Consider the following 15,979-nt stretch of genomic DNA (forward strand, 5'->3'; position numbering starts at 1 on the left):
AGAGTCGTCATTAATCATCAGCCTAGATCTCACTCATCTTGAAGCTCTTTTTACTCTGCATCCAGAGGTGCGACGGGTGGCTGGTCATCGACCTGAATTCCACCACGCTTCTTCTCATTGCTATCCCAGAAAGGCAACTTCCAGCCACCCTCATGCTCAGGCGTCGCCAGCCACAGACGCATCAGGTGGCGGCGAGGAGTAGAGGAGGCGCGTGGTCTGTGTAAGAGGTACGCGCGTGAAGAATGTGGGAGTTGGCCAGGAACTGGATGTCGCCAACCTCGAGGATCATGTGGAGGGAGAGACGGTTGCAGGTTGCCTCCAGCACGGTAAGAGCTTCTTGCTGCTCGGCAGAGAGAGGGGGAATGATGCCTGCGTCGGAGAAGCGGGTCAAGGATCGGACGTAGTAGGGGTCCCACCTGAAAGAGGTTAGTTGGTTTAAATAACTAATAAATGCAGTTGACAGGAGGAGCTTACTTAGTGTAGACACGACCGTTCTCGCCGCGCTCCAGGTACACAACGCTAGTGCGGATGTACTCGTCCTCACCCTTGCTGGTCTCACCCTTGCGGTCAAAGTACCAAATAGGTTCAGTAAGTGTCTTCAGCACGTCAGGACGCTCGGCGGCGAGGGTGTTATAGACGTGGTGGGAAGAGACGATATCAGACTCGCCGCCCTCGAGGGCTCTGGCGATGCAGAGCAGGCCAACGATGTCTGAATCATCGGCGTGGAAGAATTGGCTGTGGTATGTTAGATATTGCCCAATGACAAAGAAAACTGAAATATGGGCTAGACTATGCTTACCGAGCATTTGTACGGTAGATGCGCACTTTGTCGATTTGGGTGGAATCCTCGCCCAGATCCTTGACGTGGCCGAGAACATGGCCACGGCTGTTCTGGCTGACGAAGTAGCCCAGGTAGGTACCCAAACCCATGTATGCGACAGCTGACTTGTGATTGCCCCATTCCTCGACAGGAAAGCCCTTGAATAGGATGAAGCCCTTGCCATTAATGATATCCAGGCGCAGAGTCTCGAGGTAATCTGCCAGATTGGGGAGGCGGAAGTTGCTCTACATAGCCATTAGCACTCAATATGGCAATCTTCCCTAATCCATGCATATGCCTACCTTTGAGATACCAGTCAAAGGAGTCTTCGAGGTAAGAAAAGCATCAGCTGCGGTGCTGAGCTCGGCAACCTGCTCGGGCGTGAACCTGTGAGTCCACTTCTCCGGATTCTCACGGTAATCTTCGGGCTTCCAGACAGTGGGACCAGAGATCTCGCGAGGGAAGCGATCGAATGGCCGGATGTGCTCATAAAGAGGGGCATGTTGACCAGTCGTCCTCAGGCCATCAGGGAAAATGTCCAGCGGGGCAGCCAGGTTGTGAGGGGCGGTTGGTAGAGCGTCGGTAAGCGCAGGAGCCATGATGAATGCCGTTGTTGCTAAAGAGCGGGGGAAAGAAGTACTGAAGATCTTAAAATGCACGAGAGGGTATTAAAGTGTTCGGATAGGCCACCCGCAACTATTTATACTGATCTTTTTTACCTAGGTACTCCCGGCCGAGATATACGACGATGTCGTTATGTCGCTGAGCAATCGAGTGGACTGTATGGCGTGCGAACCCGGCGGGGAATCATTCTTATAGGATGGGGGGGATTTCTGGGCCGAATCACAAGAAGCGGAACATATGTTAGAGAAATGGAAGTTTGAGATGTGGCGGTGATGGCTGATTGGAAGAATTTGGAAGATGGCGCAATTTGTGGGGTCGATGTTGTGATAACCGCGGCCGATCGCGATGTACTCAACTTCAAAAGTTGAACAAAATTGAGAGAAATTACTCAAAATTCTCAATGATGTGATAGTATTAAAGCATTCAAGAAGCTATGATTTAGAGCAACTCTTGATAAGATAGGAGTTACTGATCAATACTAAAAGTGAAGTAAAGTGAATATTAAAGACGGAGTGCTGTTCCGCATAGTCCAAATGTAACTGTGGAAGTTTTCCGGGCCATCGGCACGAGCTTTCCAGATATCTGAAAATCGAATCTTGATCTATCTTAACCCAAAATATACTCGGCCGATAATATGCTCTACATTTGAAGATTAATAACCGGCTGGCCGATTTTCCATTAGTAATTTCTTGAACAGTTGGTCAACTGTAAGGTATCTATGGATGCCCCATACTGACTTGATCTATCCGACCAAGGCACCAAGGCAACAACCATACCATTCGTACCTACCTAGGTAGGTACACAGAAATAAAACTATACTTGATTCAAGTGCGAAACTTGAAATTATCGAGGGAAAAAAAACAAGGAATGCGACCGTAGGGAGTATTCATAGTTATGAGTTACACTTGAACTCTGGAATTTCTGAAATGGACTCGGAGACTAGGTCGATACTATCATCAAAGCCTGCCCAGGCGTATTGAAGTTATATGACATCAAACTTGGAAAAATCTAATCTATGAACATCTTGCTATATCAAGTACTTTTAGAATATCAAAAGCCGAATTGACGAACAGTTGATGGTGATTTAGAAGAAAATATCTGTATTAAGACTATGCCAGGGGCTGATGAGCTCAGACTTCACTTGGTAATCACCGATGGGTGATTACCCACTATATTGCCCGCTCAAATGCGGACTGGAAGCTTTGAGGATCGTATCGAGTATCCGGCTCACAAAACGCCTTTGAGATCACGTTGAGGAGATTATCATTGTCGCTGAATACACCGTAGTTCTTCCCCTTCAGAATGCCTGCGACGTCATCGGCAGAAGGCCATAGCTGGCCATTAGGCTGAATAAGGTTTCTCCAGAGATCAAAACGGTTGTCTTCGTTCTGCAGATCTGCCACTGACATGACCAAGAATGTCATTCCGATCGAAAATGTATCCACTTTGTTGTTGTAAGGACCTCCGTTGGGGTTGCTTCCAGATTTTGTTCCCCAAGAGACAATTTCTAGGTCGATAATGTTAGTTTCGGCTTAATGAATGCAATGAGAAATTATAACTTACCTGGCGCAGCATAGGTCCGGGTACCGACAGTGAATGCACTTGAGCTTGTGGCCTTGATCGCGGTATCAAAATCAATAAGCTTCAGCGTGCTACCATCAAGTAGAAAATTCTCGGGCTTGAGATCGCGGTGGATGATGCCTGCACTCTGGACTGCGGATACTGCGTTGAGGATTTGCTTAAACGCGCTATTGACTGAACTTTGATCCGAGAATGAACCGAAGTTTTGTTCAAGTGAGCTGCCCGAGATGTAAGGCATAATCGCGTTGCCAGCCTCACCATCGTTAGAAACGACGGCACCAAGGGCTCCAAGAATGTTTTCGTTATTGCCAAGCTCAATCTGTAACGAGGCACCATAGAGAATCGCGCTGGTTGACTCGGCAAGTCCTCGTTTGACAGCCACATCCTGCGTAGATTCTACTTCACCATTCTTCTTGATCTGAAGTGTACCCTTGTAAACAGAGACCTCGCCTTTGGCGATTGGCGTTTTGTCCCAAGTCGCTACCATTTCTCCGCAACTTTCAGTTGCCCAAGTGAGTGTCCTTGTACTTCGAACGTAGTCTCCCACATCACCGTCAGCAGACTCTTCGCAGAAATAAGGGTTGTTCTCTAGTTGGTAGTTCCAATCGTTGTACAACTTCCAATCTGTCGGTAAACGTTTGGTGAGCTTGTGTCGATGGTAGGGAACAGCAGTGCCCATCGCAAAAAGCAGATTTGTGCTTAAAAGAGCGAGAGAAAATCGATTAAAGATATTCATTGTCGCTAGTGTACAGGCTCAGTTTGAAAGTTATAAAAGAGAAATGGGAATGATCTGGCGTCGGGGGTGGAAGTATCGGATCCAGGGCACTGCTATGCTTTATGACAAAAGCATAATATAATTTGATTTCTATTGAGACTCCAAAACTAGAAAATCTCCTATATACCCGAAAGGCCAGTCGAGATCCCACGCTAGGTGAGGGAATAATTAGTCCTTTATGATCGTCGCCCCCACTCAGCTGACGGGCTTGCCACTGTAATCTGTAGAAAGTTTCGGCCCTAAGATTTGATCTCCGCTATTGGCCGGTTTAGAGTCTTCAGCCCTGAGACTGATGATCCCTAATGTCACTCACAAACTTAAAGTGCGCCCAGGGTTGGGGCCGAGGAGCCTCAGAATATTCTTGAAATCGCCTACTAACTACATATCAAAGTATCTCCTCTAGTCTTCTTCCACTCCTTGTCTGTTTGATATTTTCAATTTCCTACGGCTGTATAGTGATTCCCTAGTACAGTGATAAAGGGTCAGAATAGGGTGTGAAGATTTTGAGCGCTCTCCTATTCACTAAATACACGTTGTAACGAAAAGATCGGCTGTGTTTCTAGCCCCCAAAACATGCTCTGCCAATGGTATTGATCGGCATATTATTCATAGCTGAAACGATCCAAAATCTGACAAGAAGCGCCGTGGAGACCTTTCAAAATGCTCAGCCTCGTTAGCGTTAGAGAGTGTTCTAGTACATGTCATCACAATGGATATGGACTCTGGGCAAGATGAAGCTGCCAGGAACGGAGTTCACAGCCAACTTCAATTCTTCATAGTAAATACATGATGATGTTGAAATTCAATGAGACGGTGAGTTTGAGTGAGGACCTTTAAAAGAAGACCTATCCTGATCAGCCAGCGATTATTTGTCACCATAGGAAAGCTTGACATGTCCCGTCGGTCTCCTCAAAACCCTAATTGTAAGCCACCAGCGGCTGCAGCCTCGAGCTAATCTGCGGGCCCTGACGAAAAGGGACTCATTCCACTTTACTCAGAGCGGGTTTCCCAATCTAGTACCATTCAGATTAACCCCTGGAATTGGCCCCAGGCATGAATTCCGTGGAGCAGGAAATAACAGATATAATTACCCAAGTCTCATTCCGCTCTTCCTCTTACTCCATTAATACGTTCAAGTTTTCACACTTTCAATATGGTGTCTAAAAGCGCGATTCTACTGCTTTTCCACCTCCTAGAGGGGGCCAGTGCAGAATGGACAACAACTATCAAAGCCAACCTCACAGTGGCGAACGGGTTTACTCCCGTTATCGACTTCACAACGGCACATCCGCCGGCTGCATCGAGCCCGAGTCTCTCATCGACTCCTCTGAGCAGTTTTAGTAGAAGCCAGGCTCACCGGGAGCAGTTTACTACAACTGTCACAGTCCCTGACGGCATGATGCCAGTTATTCACTACAGCGCTATTCTTTCAACTCATAGTGCCTCTTCCAACGCTATCCCATCCCCTGACACAGCTTCTCCAGGAAGCACCCAACCTGCTAGTAAACCTTCTGCGGGCTCGACGCCTGGAATTCGGCCCACCTCTTCCTCTACTCCTCTTATAACTCCGGGAAGACCGAGTTCATCAAATCCATCATCCTCTCCCGTTAAATCACCAAGATCCTCCGCCCCCGGTCAATCGGGTACATCGGGCTCTAGCAGTGGTCACTCTCATTTGTCAACTAACAACCCTACTTTACCGAGCCAGAGCGGCTCTGCCTCAAAGGTACCAACAACCAGACCTGCTTCATCACCTACATCTTCCGGGTCATCTTCGTCTCTACGGAGTGGCTCGCCCAGCACGGGTTCTCAGACAACTAGTGGCTCTTTGACTACTGCACCACCTTCATCTGGACAAAGTCTATCCACACCCAAAGCACCCTCGACTCCAGCTTCATCATCAGCCGGTGGTTCGAGCCCATCCCCGGGGTCTTCTCTTCAACCGTCGGCGGCTGATCTTTCTTCTGCCCCCGATATCGTCTCACTTATACCAACCGGTAGCAGCTCTGCTACGGAATCTGCAATTCTTGAGTTTGGACCCACAGCTCCTCCATCATCGGAGCCCTGGGGTACTCTAACTTCTGTTCCGTCGAGTGCCACTACCGGCACAGCAGCAATTTCAGAGGCCACAGACATTGCAATTTTTTTGAGAGGACTCTATAACAATATTGATCAACTCAAGACGGACCCCGAGAACTATAAAAAGAAGCTCGAAGATGTTGAGGATAAGTCTCAGGATTACCTCTCTAAGATTGGATACCCCTCGACCAAGTCCCCTTGCTCGGGCTCCGGTTCTCTGAGAAAGAGATCTCTTTTTGGTGCTATTGGAAACCTTGCCTCTAGTGCAGCCAACGTTGCTAAAGGTGCAGTAGATACTGCCAAGGACATTGCAGAAGATGCACTCAGCTGTATCAAGCCAATTGCCGATAGCATGCTCAAGACGATCCCCGATGATGTATCTAAGTTGACGGACGACATTGAGAACACTATTAAAAAGGGTTCTGACTACCTGGTTGAGATCAGTAACATTGTGACCGACATGGAGAACAAGATCAAGGATGATGAGGACAATAACTCATCATCGGAATCAGAATCCTCGACATCATCTTCTACTTGCACGTCAAGCACAACTTTCTCAGACTGCACGACGACCACAGTTCTGCTTTCAACTTTCACTACTGGAGGAGATGGATCGACTACACCATCAACTAGCACGTCTAGTACAGTCACTTGTACTACCGAGACTGCCTGCAATGCTTCCCCAACCTCAATGACCGTCACAACTACTGAATACGGATCCTGTCAACTCAGAAAAACAACCAGAATCGTACCTAGTAAGACGAAGGCGCCTTTGTCGGTTCCGTACGTTCCAACCACATCGGGTTCAGCTGGGTCGACGTCCTCTGGATCTTCTGTGATCGTCTCGACAGCTCCCGCCAGCTCAGCAACAACCGAATCAAGCGTTTCGCAAAGCTCTCAGTCCCCGTCCTCGTCTCCCGGTGCAAACAACTCTTCGAATATACCCTCCCCCTCAAACTCAAACTCATCTCCCTCCCCCTCAAACTCAAACTCATCTCCCTCGAACTCATCTCCCTCAAACTCATCTCCCTCAAACTCATCTCCCTCAAACTCATCTCCCTCAAACTCATCTCCCTCAAACTCACCTCCCTCAAACTCATCTCCCTCAAACTCATCTTCCTCAAACTCATCTCCGTCAAATAGCTCAGGCCCTGGAGCAACATCCACTTCTAGTCCGACGACCACTCCCAACCAGACGACCACTCCCAGCCCAACGATTACTCCTAGCCCAACGACACAACCAGCGGTCAGCTACTATATGTGTTTGAATAAAGGCGGCCCGGACGTCACCAGCCCTCATTGCCAATGCTCAACATACACAGAGGGGCAAACATATTGGGCCACAGCCTCCCTTATCTCCGGGGGGTGCTGGCAATACACAAGCTTTCCATCTAAGATCACGCTGACGCCAACCTTCACTCCCACAACGCCAACACCAACACCCGTTCCTTTTGTCACCACCTCAGCGAACGGCGAAATAATCTCTTACCCGTCCCAAATATTTACCGATTTTGCTACTCAGGGCGCGGGCACACCCGTGACATTGCAGACTCCCTCACCAAGCCAGACAAGCAGTAATGACAAAGGTTCAGCCCAATGCCATAGTGTCGACGATGCCTGCGATAGAGCTTCCGAGCAGTATGTAGATGACACAGTCTACTCGTCTTACACATCCTACACGGCCAATATCAAAAGCGGCATCATTGTGGCTGCTACGTTCGGCAAAGCCGGATGTGCGGCCATGTTTACTTGTGACAATGACGACTATGGGTTTGGCATGACTGGGCGTCAGATCAAGGATGCGTAAGTCAAGAGCTTTTTGAAAATTTCCGAGCGCGCACTAACAACTTTACTAGCATCGCGTATATGAAGGAAAATGACAGTGTCAATAAATGCGGAACTACGTATCTGTCGAACTCTTGTCATATCACTCGAAATTACTGCACCAGCTGCAAGGCGACGCAATAATTGGGCGTGTACTACTAGTAGTACTATTTACAGCTTAATAGATTTCCCGGCATATAGCCTATCCTTTGAGATCCATAGGGTATTTAGATATCTTACCTAGGTACTTGAATGTGCCTCTTACTATGTCAGAATTCAAATTTTCATTTCATATTGAGATATTTGGCACTGTGCTTCTCTATTCACGAACTTGGTTACTTTTCAGTGAACTATCTTTCACATATCCTATAGGTGGGTGAATCTGATGGAACCTGCTGTATTCATTTAAAAAAGTTCCACCTTGAGCCCGAACTCCAAAGTTTGAGTGCTCTCACAAAAGCGGCGGCAATTCAGATGAGCCCACGTCAAAAGAAATCCGCTGTGTAGAGAAGTCTTCTCTAGGAAACTCTTGCGGTTCTGTTTTCTGTATAGATGGATATCTGCTATCTAGTTATATTCCCAAACTAAACATTCCTTAACTTCAAAACTACAATGTAGACCAGGATTCGGCTTCCTCTTCGGGCTTGTCCTCTCCACCAGATTACTCACAAAAACCCACATCGGGCATTCGGATCCGACTCCACCCCACGCCTTGTCGGGGACACGCCGAGTCGAGTCATCAAGTGGAATTGTCGAGAGACCTCGACAATTCTATTACTGTAGCACTCACCTGATCTTCGCAGCATACTGCTGCACCTCCATTCATTCATTCACTACATACCATCACTCCTTGATCTTAATACCATCGCTACTACAACCATCTATATTAACCACCACCCTGAGGCAACCTTGCGCATACAGACACCCCGCATGATATGGCCCCGCACCGCATCCACGTCGCCGTTCTAGACGCCGACATCCCCTGCCAATCCGTCTACGCCAAACGCGGCCTCTACAGCTCCCAATTCAAGAACATTCTCCAAGCCGCCGCAACACGGCTCAACAAGAATATCAGGGACCCCTCATCCCCACTATCCGTGCACATCACAGCCTTCGACGCAGTAGGCGGAACCCTCCCACCACTCGAATGTCTACGCACCACGCCGCAAAATGCAGCAGAGCCTCGCACTCCACCAGCCTTCAGCGCCATCGACGCAATCCTAATCAGCGGCTCTTCGGCATCGGCCTATGACCCGTACCCGTGGATTAGCTCTCTGGCAACATTCATTCAAATCGTGCACAGAGACTATCCGCTCGTTAAATTCTTCGGTTCATGCTTTGGACATCAGATTATTGCGCAAGCTCTTCTCTCCGCTCGCCCAGACGGACTAGGACTCGGCCTTGCCCTTGGAAATGATGCCGCTCAAGCAATAACCCAATCCTTCCACGTGGAACACTCACCAAGGGGCTTCGAGATGGGCATCCAACCTATTACCCTGAATCCGGAATTCACAGCCTACTTCCCACCCCTCGCGCGTCACACGACCAGTCCATTCCGCATCCAACTAATTCACGGCGACATCGTCGTCCCCTTGGACGAAAAAGATCCCCAACTCCCGGCGCCATGGATGAATATCGGATACAGCGCATCCTGCCAGATCCAAGGCCTGTACCTGCCCGGTCGAATTTTGACGTATCAGGGCCACTTTGAATTCGACGCTTGGCTGAATGCGGAGCTTTGTCGGTACTTTGGGCAGAGGTTTAGGTGGGAGCAGGGGGATGTTGAGGAGTATGTTGGGTTTATTGAGCGGTCAGTTGGGTCTGGGTGCGATTTGGGGGATGGGTCTGGGTTACAGGATGATGATGATGATTCTAGGGCTGCGGCTGAGGCGGTGCTTTTCTTGTTTGCTGGGTTGGATGGGAAGGGTCGGGGTCAAGGTCAAGTTCAGGTTGGTGCTAAGGCTGGGACTTTGGAGGTTGATGGGATGTTGACACCACCGTTGGAGGGGAGCGGGTGATTTGTTTTAGCTGAGTCTGGGCTCTAATTCTTTCCTCAGCGGCATTATAGATCTTATTTCTTGTACTAATTGATTTTCATCTTTAACTTTCCATTTTCCCTTGTTGCTTGCTTACATGGTTTCAATCAAGATAATGTGTTCCTATTTTAGCACAGGGGCTGAACAAACTGAAACAAATCGCACTGACCAAGTGGTGAGAGCCCCCTCGGCAGTGGCGACGAGTTGCCTAGCGTGCGTGTTCGCATGCCGCAGGGAACTGGTTCGTCCTGGAGGAGGCATGAAATCCAAAGTACGCAGTATGCACTAGAGAAGATAGAAACGATCATACATTCATACTTGCACATACATAGAATGTTTTTTTCGGGATTTGACATCAAAATAGCTGAGCATCTCATTGGGCGACTTCAACTTAATTCCCGGTTGGGTACTCCGTACTCTATTCCAAGGCTCTATACATAGGGATAGCTTGTCAAGTAGCTGTAGTTGCCCTGGTACATACCCAATAGACCAGGATCAGCCACCGGAATAACTCCTAACTACAACCAGTTAATCATAACCTAGGAAACGGCAAGAGATCGCGGGATCAGTGTCAGCTGTTACTGTACTGTATTCCGAATCTATTCTAGTACATTTACATATTACCATACGTAAGACGGACCACGGAGTACAGCTCCACTCGGGGTTTCGCACGGGGCGGGACGGGGGATATTAGCTGGAGATATGGGGAGATAAGTATTACTACAGTAGTTCCTAACTAATAACTAGCAGGTCACTGTACGTAAGTCCAGGTACAGAAAAGGGTAACGTACCTAGTCTCGCCAGTATCACCACGCCATCTCAGTGCAGATTTTTCCACAAACCCCTCCTGCACGGGCATCCCCATGCGGCATGGCGCCCTTGCCGCAGTCAACGCGAGCGAATGGCAGTGCAGGTATTCGCGAGGTTTGTCCTCCACTTTTAGCGATGGCCAATCAGGCTACTTTCAGATGGCTTCGGCATGTGCGCCGTGCCGATACTGATACTGTATGGTATTGACTAAGTTAACCCTGTAAGTGGTGGAAATCGAGAGCGAGAGCTGAGAGTGGTGAGATAGTCAGTTATTCAATGTTGAATAGCTATTCAAGAATAACTAGAATACAAACACTGGTATACCTAGGTATCCTTTATAGGTGTCTGCTTACTTATAGATATCTAGACTCAGTGGACGGAGTAGAATGACTTCGGTTGCTCTCCGTGCTGCTAGCGGGAGCCTCGGCCGGTGCCACTCCGAGCTTGTCCGCTTGAATGCCGTTGACTTGGTTTTTTGTTCCGCATTCTCCTGTATTCCGTACTAGTAGTACACGAGTAGTGCGTGGAGTATTGTTACTCTACCCTAGCTATAGCATAGTTGTAGCTCTGCTGATACATAGCTTTAATAATAGCTACCATTATGTGCGCCTCGTATCGGCAGAGTATTGTAAAATACAGTATTAGTGGTACTAATACTGCTGTATGAAACGGTAAGGTAAGTTGCCACATCCCAAGCTTCCAGAATCAAGGTGAGCTTCGAGCTGGGGAGAGCTTTGGAGGGGCCGCTGATAGCGCCTATCTTCTATCCAACTATCGATAACCCTGCCCTACCTTACTTTGAGGTGAGTACCTCAAGAAGGTCCTCGCTCATTTCATAGGATATTCATACATATATGGAGTATTGTTCTCCCATGCGTCCATGTATCTGATATTCTAGTCGCTTTAAAATTCCGACCATGGCAGCTTTGCACCGGATTTGCCGAAATACCGTACCTAGTACCAAGTCCAAGTGTACTCAATACCACGACGCCCAGCTCACGACCAGCTGATGCCCTGCATATTGTACAAAGTATCTCAGCTGAAGAACAGTGCCCACGAGATGTATAAATGTAAATTGCTATGAAATAAACTCCAGAAAATCCCATGAGGAAGAGCTCCTTTTTTATTTTTTTTCTTTCGACCAAATTGGGGGATACCGGTAATACACTTACTGACCAGTACTGAGACTACTACGCTGCTCTGCTCTGCTTCTACTCTTCTTCCTCTTCCTCTTCTTCTACTCTTCTACTCTTACTCTTTCTTCCTCCCCCAGAGCATGCATGCCAATCCCGGCCTTCAGTTCGTTTCTTAATCTGGAGAGTGTCTCTGATCCTCGTCTGTTTTCCTCTTCTCCCCTCCCTCCATCTTTCATCTCGTCTTCGTCTTCGCCTTTGCCTTTGCCTTTGCCTCTGCCTTCATCCTCACCATGCCCCCCAGAAGCTCGTTGACCAGCTCCTTCTCGGTCACCGACGCCAACAATGAAGTGGTGTGTCCCTTGAAGAATAACGATGGCTCCAATTGTCGCAAGAGATGTCTCGGAGTGAGTATCCCCAGCACCCACAGCTAGCACAAGCTGTCTCTCTCTCTCTTCGCCCCCTCCTCTCCGCCCCACCCCAGAGTGTATTCCATATTCTATCGAGGACTTCCCCCACAGATGTGCCGATATATGACTCTTTTTCGATCCTTCGATCAGAGTCCAGCTTTGATCGCAATCTGACCAAATGCTGCCCCACAGGAAAAGCGCTATCGCTCCATGCAGGAGCACATCCGACGTGCGCATCCGAACCACTACATCCCGAAGCTCCCGGCTACCGAAGAGAGCTTCCTCTTGATGGTCAACACCCCGCCGGACCAACGGACCCAACTATCACCACCTGAACCTGCACCACCTCGTCGTCGACATGGTCACCATGGTCACGGTCAATTCCAAGGTTGGCTTCCCTTCTGTGCTCTGGTGGCTGAATGCTTTTTACCCCGCGACTATCGCTAACAGCTACCCACAGATGTGGCGGATAGAGACATCTACGTCGCCGACGCCAGTTCCCCGGCTACTCCTCGAGCTCTTGATGAACCTCACCCAGCTGCTGCCACTGCTGCTGTTGCCCTCGCTCAATTACACCATCACCGTTTAGCTTCCGACTGGGATACAGACATGGTTTGTCCCACTTTTCCCACCTCCCGACAGCTCAAGACATTAACCCCGCGCTTTTTCCCCCTCCTCAGGATACCCACTCCGACACCGAACTCCATCCAGGCCCGATGCGCTCCTCTATTGAACTCCCATCGCTGCGCGACCATTTCAAGCAGGAATCCCTCCCACCATTCTCAGCGCCTCGCCCGCGAGAACTTCTTCCGTCCATTCTCAACCATTCTCCCCCGGTCGCTCATCTACACTTCCTCCAATTCAGCGAAAAGACAAGTTTTCCCGGTCGCGCAAATCATCCATCTCACAATCGGCCCGGAAACCCAAGCATGAACGACCCAGATCGAAGGAATTTCCTCGGCGACCAAGTCTCGGTGATCGCAAAGCTCTTTCGGCAGAGCCGCAAACGGCCGCTTGGGCCCAGGGCAAACGCTGGGAGGATTTGATTGAAGCGGCGACTTCTGCGACCGAGGCTGATGATGAGAGATACTCCGAGGTAAGCTTTTGCCCATCTATGCTGGCAATATTCCCCTGTGGTCCTAGGTTCTAAACTCGTCTTCCCAGGCTGGTCGATCGCCTACGATCGCTCCACTTCTCGCCAATGTGACATCAGCGCCTGGAGCCAAGAATCGGTCTTCACTACCCCCAGCTTTCCAATCGGGACCTGGACTTCCCCCGCTGAGCTCGCACCGACAATTCCCGCCTCATTCTTATGCCGCTTCGCCTTTGCACAAGTCACTTACCCCGCCACCATTTGAAAGCCACCGCGGCCGGGATAGCGACCTTGAACCATTTCCATCCATCGAATCTTCACTTGATTCCATGTCCACAGCATCTGGAAAGAACTTCCCGTCATCCGCATCAGGTCCAGCCCACTCCGTCAATTCCGATTCAAGTCCAGTCTTGAATCTCATTCCGCCAGTTTCTCAACGCCAACATCACCGCTTTTCCAACCCAACGCCGTCCTCTTTCCGCAACAAGGAGATTCAAATTTATTGCGCCCAGTGCAAGCGCCCTTGGGCGCTCAATGAATGCTACGCCTGTACAGAATGTATCTGTGGAGTCTGCCGTGATTGCGTTGGCATGTTCATCACAACTCCACCGACTTCCTTCCGAAGTCCAGGAAACGGTCCTCTCAACATGCCGCCTGGCCCAACGAGCTATCCGAATCCGAGTGCTGCTCGGGGATGCCCGCGATGCCGGACAGTTGGCGGGAAGTGGAAAGCTTTCCAGCTAGACATTAAATGATACCACGCACCATGTCGGCAGGCGCCTATACTCCCAAGGGGCCTACGGATATTATGACTTACGCTCGATACACGTTCTTTTTTCCCCTCTTCAATCTACATTCACCATTCACGTTGCAATACGGCAAGATCGCCACAGCGTCGGCGTCAATCAACAGTACAATTTCTCTCACGCCACGCAGTTTATAATTTATCGTCGGTGCAGGTTACCGAACAAACAAAATCCACAAAAAAAAAGCTGGTCTTTTTTGGTCTTGGTCTTTTATTTTTGGGTCACTGATTCATTGATTCTTCATTCTTCAATCTTCATTGATTTTGCTTCTTGGTTGATTTCCCTGGTGGCATCCTGGGCGGCTGGGTTTTTTCTGATTTTATTCTTTCTTTTCGTGTATATGCTCTCTGGACCATGACTTATGCGCTGATTCCTGACTTACATGCCTCTGAGGATACGAAATGCAAGCTTGTACTGCCCTGCACTGCAATAAGTTCTTTTACATTTGGTTACATCGTTTATAGAAAGAGGATGGCCGTGACATGGACAACCGATCCCACGAACATCGCGCCATCTTCGCAATGACATTCAATTTACATTCATTCCAACTATTCCAACCTGCCTCTCCCACCACCATCTCTCTTTCCCAAGGATCAGATCATTCATCCTCCTACTCCTCCCAAATGACACTACTCAACCCCTCCGCCTGTCCAACCGTCCCAGGCTCCCCAACCTGCAAAACAGCAACCTTCTCCCCAAGCTCCCCAGTAACCCGATCCCGCCGCACAATAGCCACATTAGCCGAAGCCTGATTCCCAATCGCAACCAGATCCCCCGCCCGATTCACCGCAAAAGTCCGCGGCACTTTGCCCCACGCATTACTCTTGCCACCAACCTTTACCGCCCATCCCCGGCACCCGATCAAGCGTAACCATCGAATCCCCCGGCGCAAACCCCTGATCACTCCGAATCGACACGTAAAACTTATCACCGACAAGGCGGATTTCCGCCGGCGTCGCGCCGGACGGCAATTTGTGATCTTTCTGGTCCGCGGCTGGGTAAGGCACGAGCGTTTGTTTGAGGCTTAGGTCCAGACAGCCGCTTCGCGCGTACGAGACGTCAAACGTCATCATCGTGCCGCCGATCTCGTTGACGAGGTAGAGCATTGTTTTGCCGACGGCGGCCATTTCGCGCTGATGGCTTATTCCTGTTCCCGTGCTTGCGGTGTGGTTGTCTGTTCCATCTGTCCAGAAGAGGCCGTGGCGGGGGCCGCTGCCGAATGTTACGTTTACGGGGGGGGGGCAGGTGGTGAGTTTTCCGGTTGAGGAGATGCTGTAGATTCGGAGGAGGTCGGCGCCTAGGTCGGGGCTTAGGATGAATGAGCCTGTTGGGTCTAGGAAGACGGAGTGGGGGTGTGGTGAGTCTTGTTGGGGTACGGCGCCGGGGTGGGTGAGTTTGAAGTGGAATTCTTGGGCGGAGGTGCTTGAGGGGTTTAGGGGGGAGTTTGAAGGTTGAGACGGCTGAGCCTTCGCTGGGGGGATGTTAGTTTTCCAATGTTTTTCATGATGGGGGTGATGGTATAGTTATAGTATAGCTATGGTGATGGCTTTACTCTTGATATCACGGGAAGGGAATGGAACATACTAATGCGCAATAGCAATGAACTTCTCCTTGCCAACCTCATAAATAACACTATCGACACCACCGCCGACTGTCTCGACGGAGGTAATCTCATGCAGTCTACCTTGTCGGTCTGGGTGGTATGCTGTAAGAGAGCCATGCGTGGAGAGATCGGCGGTACCGTCTTCATCCGAGCAGTAGACGATTCGAGACTCGGAGTCGAAGGTCAGCCAGCTGGGCATCTTTCCGCATGTCTTTTGCGTGTCTGTTATTGAGAGGTTGCTGGTGCTTTTGTCTAGGCTGAGGGTGTAAACATTGCCGTTGTAGTGCGTTGCCCAGAGGCGGGACGGTGCTGGTGGTTTTGCAGCGGTGCTCGTTATGGGGAGCGATATTGAGAGCAGGGTTGGGAGGAGAGTTGTTAGACGCAT

The 15,979-nt window shown here is 49.6% G+C and overlaps 6 protein-coding genes across 6 annotated transcripts; 3 read left to right on the plus strand and 3 right to left on the minus strand.

Moving 5' to 3' along the window:
• Window positions 1-50: 50 nt before the first annotated feature.
• N7533_012719 (TauD/TfdA family dioxygenase) lies at window positions 51-1,419 on the minus strand (the record flags this gene model as incomplete). The annotated part of the gene is made up of 5 exons (XM_057109369.1): window positions 51-216; window positions 264-416; window positions 475-735; window positions 800-1,065; window positions 1,123-1,419. 5 exons carry the CDS (start codon window positions 1,417-1,419, stop codon window positions 51-53), a joined length of 1,143 nt encoding a protein of 380 aa, XP_056954470.1.
• Window positions 1,420-2,613: 1,194 nt separating this feature from the next.
• N7533_012720 (protein kinase family protein) lies at window positions 2,614-3,704 on the minus strand (the record flags this gene model as incomplete). The annotated part of the gene is made up of 2 exons (XM_057109370.1): window positions 2,614-2,951; window positions 3,008-3,704. 2 exons carry the CDS (start codon window positions 3,702-3,704, stop codon window positions 2,614-2,616), a joined length of 1,035 nt encoding a protein of 344 aa, XP_056954471.1.
• Window positions 3,705-4,953: 1,249 nt separating this feature from the next.
• On the plus strand, window positions 4,954-7,847 carry N7533_012721 (uncharacterized protein; the record flags this gene model as incomplete). The annotated part of the gene is made up of 4 exons (XM_057109371.1): window positions 4,954-6,662; window positions 6,731-7,013; window positions 7,075-7,682; window positions 7,736-7,847. 4 exons carry the CDS (start codon window positions 4,954-4,956, stop codon window positions 7,845-7,847), a joined length of 2,712 nt encoding a protein of 903 aa, XP_056954472.1.
• Window positions 7,848-8,638: 791 nt separating this feature from the next.
• Window positions 8,639-9,721, plus strand: N7533_012722 (type 1 glutamine amidotransferase; the record flags this gene model as incomplete). The annotated part of the gene is made up of 1 exon (XM_057109372.1): window positions 8,639-9,721. One exon carries the CDS (start codon window positions 8,639-8,641, stop codon window positions 9,719-9,721), a length of 1,083 nt encoding a protein of 360 aa, XP_056954473.1.
• A 2,254-nt stretch (window positions 9,722-11,975) lies between these two features.
• rfeD (uncharacterized protein) lies at window positions 11,976-13,940 on the plus strand (the record flags this gene model as incomplete). The annotated part of the gene is made up of 6 exons (XM_057109373.1): window positions 11,976-12,089; window positions 12,285-12,503; window positions 12,543-12,704; window positions 12,773-12,928; window positions 12,958-13,188; window positions 13,257-13,940. 6 exons carry the CDS (start codon window positions 11,976-11,978, stop codon window positions 13,938-13,940), a joined length of 1,566 nt encoding a protein of 521 aa, XP_056954474.1.
• A 661-nt stretch (window positions 13,941-14,601) lies between these two features.
• N7533_012724 (uncharacterized protein) lies at window positions 14,602-15,979 on the minus strand (the record flags this gene model as incomplete). Its single annotated transcript, XM_057109374.1, has 3 exons — window positions 14,602-14,795; window positions 14,833-15,413; window positions 15,576-15,979. The coding sequence occupies 3 exons, from the start codon at window positions 15,977-15,979 to the stop codon at window positions 14,602-14,604; spliced, it is 1,179 nt and encodes a 392-aa protein (XP_056954475.1).

This window comes from Penicillium manginii, assembly GCF_028828005.1.
Source record: "Penicillium manginii strain IBT 31320 chromosome Unknown utg000009l:1.0-3297300.0:1.0-3298630.0, whole genome shotgun sequence".
In the NCBI taxonomy this organism is placed as follows: domain Eukaryota; kingdom Fungi; phylum Ascomycota; class Eurotiomycetes; order Eurotiales; family Aspergillaceae; genus Penicillium; species Penicillium manginii.